Source organism: Lottia gigantea, assembly GCF_000327385.1.
Source record: "Lottia gigantea unplaced genomic scaffold LOTGIsca_197, whole genome shotgun sequence".
Classification (NCBI taxonomy): domain Eukaryota; kingdom Metazoa; phylum Mollusca; class Gastropoda; family Lottiidae; genus Lottia; species Lottia gigantea.
Window position 1 is genome coordinate 62,288 of NW_008708388.1, and position 11,659 is coordinate 73,946.

The window sequence follows — 11,659 nt, forward strand, 5'->3', positions numbered from 1 at the left end:
CTTATATGATGCCTATCTTTGACAGAAAAATCTAAGTCCTGCTGTAATAATTCATTGTGTCATTGACCTTTTTAATATTATCATGTCCAAATATTCCTAAATTTTGCTATGCAAAAGTGATTAAGTCGGACATATCTGTAAAGACCAGTACATATTTATCAAGAAAATATTGGTAAGTCCAAACAAAAATGGCGGATTCTTCTGATTGAACCCCTTTTCCAATAACATTTAAATCAAATTTCAAAACCACAATGGCAACAAATAGAGGTAAGATTTTGTAATTTTATTCTTTAATTGATTTTCTTGCCTTTAGTTAGAAAATAAATGCATCTTCCATACATGGATGGCAAGTTAAATGCACTTTTTGAAATGCCATTCTGGAAATTTTGCATTAACTTTGCATGATAAAAAGTGAAGACTTGTGAATTTTGGTCTTAAACCTTTCATTATTGAATCAATGTGTATTTAGATTTCAAACTAACTTCAAGGCTATCTTGTCAAAAATTTATTTCTGTTCTTTTCAGATAAAAATCTCAATACACCCATGGTATTAGAAATGATAGAGGAATCCGATTTTGATGATACAGATAATGATCCGTCTTACGAAACGGAAACTGGGGAGGCGTCATCTTCTGATGACAATAAACATACAAGATGGAAAACTTCAAACCCTATTCGGTGGAAGAAAAATGTTAGAAAACGCCTATATAAGAATGGGAAAGAACACATGGATACTTCTGGTAAACATAAAAAACAGAAAGCACCCAAGCATACACCGAGTAACAAGACTAGTGAGGAACCAAACCAAGATCTGAGTATAAGTAAGATGTACCAGTTGTATAAATTGCATTGTGATCAATTAGTACCACCAAAAACAGATCCTGTAGAAGAATTAAAATACAGAAGATTATTTTGTACTGAATACAACCTTTCCTTCTTTCACCCCAAAAAAGACCAATGCATGAAATATTCAAAACATAAAATCTTAACAGGCATTGATAACGTTAATTTTGAGGAGGAATACCAGGCTCATCTCCAACGCAGTAAAGAAGCCCAAGCTGCAAAGTCTTCAGATAAATTAAGAGCTACAAAAGATTCAAATTTCATCTCTACTACTTTTGATCTTCAAAGCGTTCTTCAGCTACCAAATACCAATGCATCACTCCTCTATTACAGTAGAAAGCTTAGTCTATACAATCTCTGTATTTATAATGCAGCCAAACCTAACGATGCATTTTGCTACTGCTGGAACGAAGTTCAAGCTGGGCGTGGAAGCAATGAGATTGGAACTGCTGTTTACAATTGGTTATCAGATCTACCGAGTAATATTAGAGAGGTATCTCTTTTTTTCAGATACATGCGGAGGTCAAAACCGGAATCAAAATGTAGCAGCAATGTTTGTACATGCAGTGCAGTCCCACAATTTTCTAGAGAGTGGGCACAGCTACATGGAATGCGATAGCATGCATTCTGCAATAGAATCTCAAAAACGCAACCTGGATCTTTTCACGATGCTAAATTGGGTTTCAGTCTTTAAAAAAGCCAGACGTAAAAGACCTTACAATGTTGTTAATCTAAAATATAACGACATTTACAATTTTCAAGATGTTGCCCAACAGCTAATAAAGAACAGGAAACGTGACGTAGATGGAAATATAGTAAATTGGCTGATGGTTAAATCGTTCAGATATCAAAAAAATCAACCAGGTGTAGTACTATACAAATACAATTACGGTGAAGAGTATAAGCAAATTAATGTCTTTGGTCGCGGTCGTCCTTCAATCATCAAACTACCAAAAGCTTACTCCTTCGAAACCCCAATTAGTGAAGCAAAGAAGAATGATCTTGTTAAATTGTGTGACCATATGGTAATTCCAGTTGAGATACAACACTGGTATAGATCGCTACCAACATCTGGAAGATCTAAGGATCGCTTACCATCTCCAGCAGTACAAGATACAGAAGATTCAGATGATGATTGTTGAACATAGTGCTTACATGTAAAATGTAATTCATGTCTAAGAATTTGACTATTTGCGTTTTTTATTCATAAAAGTGATATAATCAAAAATTAAACACAAAAGGTGTTATTGACTTTTATTTTCGTTCACATTAGTTGTGTTTGTTAAAGATTTGATAAAGAATTAAATACGTTATGTCCATGTTTTTCTTTATCACCTTCCGCTAGAAATGATTATGTGTCAATATTTGATATATTTGCATCATTCTTCAACTTATTACATCAATATTAAAGATACTCAAAATTGACCGATATATCTCCTTAGATTCTAAATTACATTAAGGTATTATTACTTCCTGATTTTATACATCCTTTTAAAACTTTAAGTCCATTTTTCTCAAAACAACATATTCGGACATAACAGATTCTGGCAGTAAGCCCTCTATTAATACCCCGATGTTAAAATTGGACTTGACAGTAATTTAAATCAACCTTCAATACCTACCAGCGTACCAAACGGTGGACTTATTAATAACTTGTCCGTTGTTGAAACTGCCAATCATCCATCTACTTTAAACCAAACTCCTGTCCAAGCCCATACCAAACCACCCAACATCAAGTTACCTAAATTAGATTTACGCAAATTCAAAGGAGATCCATCACTATGGCAACCCTTATGGGAGACGTTTTCCACAGCCATCCATGAGAATACAAAACTATCCGATATAGACAAGGACTAGCCTTGACATCATCAAATTACCATGAAGCCACAACCATTCTACTAAAACGATTCGGAAATAGACAACAAATTGTTGGACGTCATATGAAAAATTAGTCAAATTACAAATCATCCACGACATGAGGAATCTAAAATGCATTCGCCAACTCTATGACAGCATCGAAGCCAACGTAAGAAGTCTAACATCCATGGGCATACCTTCATCATCTTTTGGAAGTCTATTATTACCTATTGTAATTGAGAAACTACTCGGTGAGTTGCAGTTGATAATAAATCGAAAGGGAAAGGAGGACGAATGGGATCTCGATGAAATTTAGAAGTATCCAGCATTGAGAACAGAAAACAATTCCTGATTCAATCCAAGAGATGCTTTATATGCTTACGCAAGGATCACATAAGTAGAAACTGTACCAGATTCTGCCCAAAATGCCACGTACGCCACCATATAAGTATTTGTCCAGAAGCCCACAACCAATCAAGCAGGGAATAAACCATGACCTACACAGATCAAACTCACCAGAAACAAGATTTCAGAGCTAACACAAACGAACAAACTCAATCGTCAGTAATGTACGCAAACCACAGCCGTGATGAGATTTTTACTCCAAACTGCTAGAGCTAATGTCTTCAACCCAGACACCACCGGAAATTCAACCAATTGTAGAATTCTTTTCGACACCGGAAGCCAGAGAACTTATGTCACAACCGAACTAAAGCAAAACCTTATGTTACTAACTATTGGAAGAAAACCCATAAGACTGAAGACTTTTGGATCCACAGATGAAACCTTTCAAGAAGTAGAGATAGTGAAGATCTCCATTCAAACTACACAAAGAAAAGCTATCACTGCATACATTTACCACTTATCTGCCAACCATTATCCTGTCATGATCTATCTAAAGTCCAGGACATGTACAAGCATTTATCCGTCTAAGGTTAGCTGATTATATGAAACCCAGATCAAACGGAGCAATCCATATCCTTATTGGATCAGACCACTATTGGGATTTCACCACTGGACGAGTCAAACGAGGGAGGTAGGTCCCATAGCAGTAGAGACAACCATAGGATGGATTCTGTCAGGACCATCACTTGGCCTCGGAGAAGAATTCAAGGAGCATACTCTTGTCACTGCTTTACACGTTGAACTCGAGCAACAAGTTAAAAGGTTTTGGGACTTGGAAGCTATTGGAGTTCAACCAAACCGAAACATATACGACGACCTAACTTAATCCATAACTTTCAGAGAAGGAAATTACCAAGTTCAGCTTTCTGTGAAAAATCCACATCCGATGCTTTCAGAGAACTACCAGATTTGTCATAAAGATTGAAGAAATTGTCGAAATATTGAAGTCACCAAAATCCAACTATATGGGAACCATCCATTACTTACCACACCACCCAGTAATTCGAAACGACAAGTTAACAAATAAGAAACTCATTGGTTATGATGCATCTGCAAAGACGAATTCAACTCAATCATTGAATGATTGTTTGTATACAGGACCATCATTGAACCAGAAAATATTCGACATCATCCTTAAATTTCGATCACATAAAGTTGCCTTGACCGGAGACATTGAGAAAGCATTTTTGATGATTAACTACCAGAAGAAGATCGTGAAATATTACGTTTTCTTTGGTTTGATGATATACGCAAGAAAGAACCTGATATTATAACCTTAAGGTTTACAAAAGTAGTCTATGTAGTCAACTCGTCGCCATTTTTACTCAATGCCACAATCAAGTACCATATGGAGCAATTCATTAACCAAAATACAGATTTCGCCCAACGTTTTATAAGGTCTATGTATGTCGACGACCTAACTACAGGTACCCATACTGAAGAAGAAGCATGTAATTTATATCGATTATCCAAGTCAGCTCTGTCACAAGGTGGATTAAATCCAGCAGCGATAAAATGCCAACTCAGAGAATATTGGGCGTTGAATGGAATTATTCCTCTGATGAATTTGTATTCAACCTCGAAGAAGTTGTCAGAGAAGCCAGAGACATTGTACCAACCAACGGAATATTGTTAGCATCACATCCAAGTTCCCTGACCCACTAGGACTCATCTCACCGTTCATTATCCAGGAAACCTTCTAACTGGTCATCGAATTCTGAATCTACCTGCCTTCGAACAGGAACTTGATGATGAAGATTTCAACCCAACTCATAATAAATTAACCACCAGGATGGTTCATTTATCTTCTATCCTAAACCACTTCTGGAACAGATGGAGTTCGGAGTATTTGTTGGAGCTAAGATCTCCACATTGCAACCAAGGTGAACAAAACCAAGCCATTTCTGTTGGAGATGTCGTGTTGGTTTCAAATGAAAATCTACCTAGGGGGCAGTGGTAACTAGGTAGGATTACAGCCTTAATTAAAAGCTCAGATGACATGATTAGAGGCTATTAAATCATCTACCAATACCGGAAAACCAGGCACAATTAATCGATCCATACAATTACTGTATCCCATAGAAATCCAGTCCAGTCCTGAACCACCAGTAAATCCACCACAAGACGTTAATCCACCACAAGTAATTCATCCACCAATAATGGACCCAAAACCAAGAAGAAGAGCCGCACTGATAGCTGACGAGAAGAGAAAATCTTGGTTACCAGATTTGATATAGGCTTTGTGTTAAATCATAAGTGAACATTATCATTTGGATTTTGTAGACCACGGACATTGTGATGACTGTGATCAGAATGTATCTCAGGTCATCAGGGAGGGGTGTGAGCGAATTGCATTATTGTTGTCTGAGGAATGGTCAATTATCTCCCCTTATCATTTATCCCCTTGAATAGTCAAGATTGCCACAGTGAAAATTATGTAGAAAAGTTTGATTATTAAATACAGTTCTCTTTATTGTCAACCACGTTTTCCATTGAACCAACCCAAGGCTAAACTTAGCCACCACACAACAAATCTAGCACACCATTTGGCGTGTTGACCGTGTAGAGGTTGAATATTTCCTTTCAGGAGATGATTGGCTGCAAGTTTAAACCAGACCAATTCGTGCAGTACCAACATTTCTCAACAATTCAGTGTAGACCATTTCAGGATTCAGATGTTTCAAGCGTTTGATGAATTTGGACATTTCCTTCATTTGCTTGTTTTGTCGTTGTTTTGCTAGCCAGGGGATCGAATGGCTGTCTGATTGGTGCTGCTTTTTTCCTCTTTTTTGGTCGAGGTTGTTTCGTCTGACTTCGAAGTGGTTTGCTTAGGGGTCTTGGTGGCGTTGGCATTGGTGTTGGCATTGGTGGTGTCGCTGGAAGTAAATCTGGAGCTAGTGTAGCAAGCGTTGGTGGTAAAGGTGATAAGGAGATAAAGAGGGCAATGTGGAGGGTGAAATGATTCTGCGCCTGGCTCCCGGGATGGTAGGTCGGGTAGGTACTCGAGCCGTTGGATCTCTTAGATCGGGTGAGGTGAAAGGAACAAACTACGCTCTGTGCAATCGGGTTGTACCTGGTGGTGGCTGGTGAGTTCTTTTGGTGTGTGCCATTAAGAATGATTTTCGGAGCCTGGGGCTTCTGAGGGTAAAATTCGTGTTCGCAGTCTCATTTCTTCTGGTGTATCTGGTTTCAAATCCACTAGCAAATAACCTCTGGGTATCAAGGTGGCATCAGTGTAGGCTTCTTGCATGAATTGTGGATGTCCCTGATTTGCATCGCTAACACACCCAACTACGAAGCATCCCTAGAGGTTTAAAACAAAACCAAATAACAAAACCAGACTAATCGTGCCATGCTTTTATCAAACAAATTTTGCACGATGTAAATGACACTTGTTGACTCTCTTTCGTAAACCATTGTTCAAGTGTTGTGGTATCTTCTCCCATCAAATCATCTACCACCAAAATTTGAGGCCCTGACACTTAAGCCATGACATCATCGATGTCCCCCCACACCTTGGACGTAAGTGAAATGAAATGAAATGCATTAAGGAGCATCAGCACCAAACGGGCTATATAGCTCCAGAATACGTTAAAATAAGGAAAAAAGTAAAACAATAAAACACCTATCAATATCACAGAAAGGTCACATAGTGACAGAAAGGTCACATAGTGACAAAAAAAAAAACAAAAAAAAAAACGATAAGAACCATATCACAGAAACAGTCATTTAATGACTACAAAAAACCACTAAAAACAATACCACAGGTAATACACCATATCGTCGTATTTAAAACAAACAATGACTAATCCATTTCAAATTTAAAATAAAGACCGGCTTTTTTTTAAAAAAGCCACAACCTTCTCATAAAGAGAAGGTTGCGCAAATAACTGATGTAAAGATCCAGCACGGTAGTGCTGGGATCTCAAAGGTTTGAGATGCTTGCACTCAATCAGAATGTGTTTCACTGTCAGACGGACCTGGCAGTGCTCACAGACTGGTTGAGGCTCTCGCTTGAGCAGATAACAGTTGGTGAGGTGAGTATGTCCAAGACGAGAGCGACACAAAGCAACTTCATTTCTCCTGTTGGCACAATAGGAGGAGGGCCAGTCTCCTATGAGAGTCTTAATGGCATGAAGCTTGTTAGTGTCTGCAGCATCCCATCTTTGCTGCCATCGACGTTGAATAAAAGACCTTATCACCGATTTAAAATCGGTGAAAGGCAAAGAAAAGGGGGAAACAGGCAGTGACAAAGCAGCCTTAGCCGCCGCATCTGCCATGTCATTCCCCCGTATATCCATGTGACTGGGGAGCCAACAAAGGACAATGTCCTTTTTCGGCCCAGAGAGCTTGTATATATCCCCGATTATTGGGTGTACAAGTTGGATGTTATAAATAGCTTGTAATGAGGACAAAGAATCAGAAAATAGAATACATTTTTTAATGATGTAGAGGACTGAAAGAACTCAAGTGCCTGTAAAATGGCAATGAGTTCTGCTGTGAAAATGGAGGCTGCTGATGGTAAAGCTACAGATAGAACTTCGGATGGTGTAACTGTAGCGGCTGCTATCTTATCACCATCCTTAGATTCATCTGTATAGAAAGGTGAGTAATCCCCATATTTAGACCTTAGTTCTAGAAATTTAGATTAAAACACTATAGAGCTTGTCTGAGTTTTCTTATTGCTCGATAGACTGAAGTCTATCTGAAATGGAGCAATAGACCACGGTGGAGTTGTGGTCATTACGAAGTCCGCAATACTGTCGTGGCTTATACCAGCCGCTGACATAATGGGTTGAATGCGGACTCCAAAAGAAGAAACAGGCTTTACCTCGTACAGTTGATCAAAGTAAGGGTTAAAAACGGGGCAGTAAGCAGGATGTTGTGGCAATGATGCTATGATAGCGTACTGCAATGAAAGCCTGTCACGTCCGTCGTACAATGAGGGCTCATTAGCCTCGACGTACAGACTTTCAACTGGAGTAGTGCGAAACGCACCTAAACTGATTCTAAGTCCTTGATGGTGTATGTTATCAAGCTCTTTGATATAGGATGGACGAGCTGATCCATACACCTGACACCCATAGTCGAGCTTGGAACGAACCAAAGCTCGATACAATCGGAGGAGGACCTTTCGGTCGGCTCCCCAGTCAGTATTGGATAAGACTCTCAGTATGTTGAGAGCTTTCAGACATTTGTTCTTGAGGATTTTAATGTGTCGACGAAAAGAAAGCTTGCTGTTAAAAGTGAGTCCCAAAAATTTAAATTCCCGCACAACAGGAATGACAGCACCATCCAGCTTTAGTTCTGGATCTAGGTGCAATCCTCTTCGTTTACAGAAATGCATGCAGACGGTCTTGGATTTCGAAAACCTAAATCCATTGTCAGTTGCCCATTGCTGTAAGTTGTTGAAGCAAAGCTGCAACTGACGCTCAATCGTCTGCATGTTTGTAGAGCCATAACACATCTGAAAGTCATCAACATACAGAGAGCCATCAACCCCTCGTCTAAGGCACGACGTGATGGAATTTATTTTAATAGAGAACAGGGTAATGGATAATATGCTACCCTGTGGAACTCCATTATCCTGAGGAAAAGGATCTGATAAAATGGAGCCAAGTCGAACCTTAAACGTCCTATCATGTAGGAAATTGGAGATGAATAATGGCAATCTTCCTCTGAGACCGAAGTCAAAGAGATCACGAAGAATGCCATATCTCCAAGTGGTGTCATAAGCCTTCTCCAAATCAAGGAATATGGCTACAAGATGTTTATTTTGGATGAAGGCATCCCTGACAAACGATTCAAATCTAACGAGATGATCAAGAGTGCTCCTTTGGGACCGAAATCCACATTGGAGGTTGGTAAGGAGATTGTTTGACTCAAGGTGCCAAACGAGCCTTCGATTAATCATTCGTTCCATGGTTTTACAAATGCAGCTGGTTAATGCAATAGGGCGGTAATTAGTAGGATTCGTAGGATCTTTACCAGGTTTAGGAATGGTTACACTGGTAGCGATCCTCCAAGATGGAGGAAATACACCGTCATCCCAAATCTGGTTGAATATACATAAAAGTTTTTTTAATGTTGGATAAGGGAGATGCTTTAGTATCTGGTAATGGATATCACCAGGCCCAGTAGCTGTATCATGAGCCTGTTTCAGAGAAAACTTTAATTCGGAGATCTTAAATTTATCTTTATAATATTTCACTTTTGATAAAATTAAGTTTTTTCCTCTCTTCCCGGAGTTTGACTCTCCGAAAAGCATCCGAGGAAAAGTTAGAGGAAGAATTATACCTGTCTACAGGTGAAGGACCATTATTCTGTAGAATTACAATATAATGATCACTGTGGCAGAGATCGTCGTGGACACTCGAAGAAAAATCTTGGAACAAAGATAGAGAGATAATTGTCAGATCTAGATGAGAAAAGGTTTAGTTTTTTGAGCAGAAATACGTAGGCGATTCGTCATTAAAGATTCAAAGATCATTGTCATAAATGAAGTCAGCTATTAATTTTCCTCTGGTATTATCATCGGAGCTACTCCAGAAAGAATGGTGACCATTGAAATCTCCTGACAAAATGTAAGGAGAAGGAAGCTGGTAAGTAGATGAAACAAATGGTAATAGGCACGTGGAGTGTAACTCACACGGCTATTACCTGCAGAGGAGAATGTAGTGTGATTTCGGACTGGGCGACAGTCCTATTGACAATAATAGAAACACCACCCGAGACCTTATCATCACCAGTGCCATAATGGTGGTAGGAAACAAAATGTTTAAATGACACTAAACGCAAATCCTTTGGCTTAGGGAAAGTCTCTTGGAGACAAATAGCCAATGGATTGTTTGTTGCATTAATACCTGAACTTCATTAAGATTATGACTTAAACCTCGACAATTCCATTGTATTATATTATTTGTTTGATGCATTGTCAGGGTGGTTTGACTGGACTACGAGGTTTGCGGTAAGGGGGGTTGAGAACTTCCGCATCAACCTCGGAAGCCTCCATATCTATACTATCAGATATGGCAGACTTCAAAAGATTTCTTCCTCCCTTTTTGGAGGGGGTCCATTTTTTTTGCCGGACTTGTCAATTTTAGAAAGACTTTCAGTTTGCTTATGTCTGGACTGCTTACCAGTCCCTTTTGGCTGAACGTCTTTAGCTGGTAGACTTAAACTACTATCATCAGCTACTGACTTCTCAGTCTGAGAAGCCTGAGTATAGCGGATGATGTAGATGGTGTTGCCTTAGGAATAGTTGGTAATAGGACCGGAGACGCTACTGGTAACCGTGTTAGCCAAGTGATGTCGGTTTGGCATTCCACCGATTTGGTAGAAGCCTTAACGACATTAGCAAAAGTCTTTCCGGAAGGAATAGATGGAGTTGCACCTTCTACAACCTTCCTCGCTTCGGGATACGATATTTTGCTTTCAATTTTAATTTTATTAATTTTTTTTTCAGTTTGCCACTTTGGACAGTCTTTGGAAAAGGCAACATGCTTTCCATTGCAATTGCAACAACAAGGAGCTTCGGTGCAATCCTTGTTGTCATGCCCAGACTGACCGCAACGCGCACATCGAATCGAACTCTTACAAGTTCGAGTTCCATGCCCGAAGCGTTGACAGTTGTAACATCTGAGAGGATTTGGTATATACGGCGATACTTTGATATTAAGGTAAGCCTACTTTGATTTCAGATGGTAAATCAGGTCGGTTGAATAAAAGAATAAAGGTGTTGGTGGGAATTAATTGGCCGTCACGACGGATGGATATTCTATCAACGTTCGTGACTCCAATATCCATTGAGGTCTGGATGTCGAATGACCCCTTTGGAAGAGTTCAGAGAAGAATGAGGTGGAACTTTTATCGGTATGTTTGCCAAAGTGACCGATTTAAGCAAGAGTTCAGAATAAATTCTGCGAGCACATTCAACCAACAAGGAGCCGTTACGCAGTTTTTTCGTAGATTTGGGCTCACTTGCAAGACCTGTCAATCCTTTTGCGATTGCAAATGGCGATAAGGATGATAAAGACCTCTCAGGGTCACTACTGTCAATGACAAGAAACCGGTCTGAATTAGACGAATCGGTAAATTTAGCCTTGGTTAACCGGCGCTTACGCTCGTTTGTGTTTTTTTTTTGTTTGTGTAGCCAAGAAGAAAAAGAAGAATTCATCTCCCGAGACCCCCCGACCACCACGGACCACGACATCCGCGCGGGGTTTACGCGGGACTCCTGCGCCGACGCCCTAGGGATAATCGGGAGATATACTTAGACAAAAAAAAAGAATAAAAGTTCTGGGTGGAGCAAATAAATTCCGAACTTTTATTTTTATTTTTTTACCCAATTGACCCAAGCCGCTGCTTCTGAGTCAGTGAAATGATTTGGAAGAAAAAAGATACTAACTATTACAAGAAAAAGTTTAATCTGTTCTGACCACCGACTCATAGGCTCAACACGACAAGCCGATTGACTAGTGTGGGCACACTGGCCACCTTGGACGTAAGTGAAAGGAAACGTTTCGTAAGACTGCTGCCATTCGTTCGAACAGTT

The 11,659-nt window shown here is 39.5% G+C and overlaps 1 protein-coding gene across 1 annotated transcript; it reads left to right on the plus strand.

Annotated features, from left to right (window-relative positions):
- Positions 1 to 251: 251 nt before the first annotated feature.
- Positions 252 to 5,342, plus strand: LOTGIDRAFT_174457 (hypothetical protein; the record flags this gene model as incomplete). The annotated part of the gene is made up of 3 exons (XM_009053042.1): positions 252 to 267; positions 525 to 1,336; positions 5,115 to 5,342. The coding sequence occupies 3 exons, from the start codon at positions 252 to 254 to the stop codon at positions 5,340 to 5,342; spliced, it is 1,056 nt and encodes a 351-aa protein (XP_009051290.1).
- Positions 5,343 to 11,659: the final 6,317 nt, after the last annotated feature.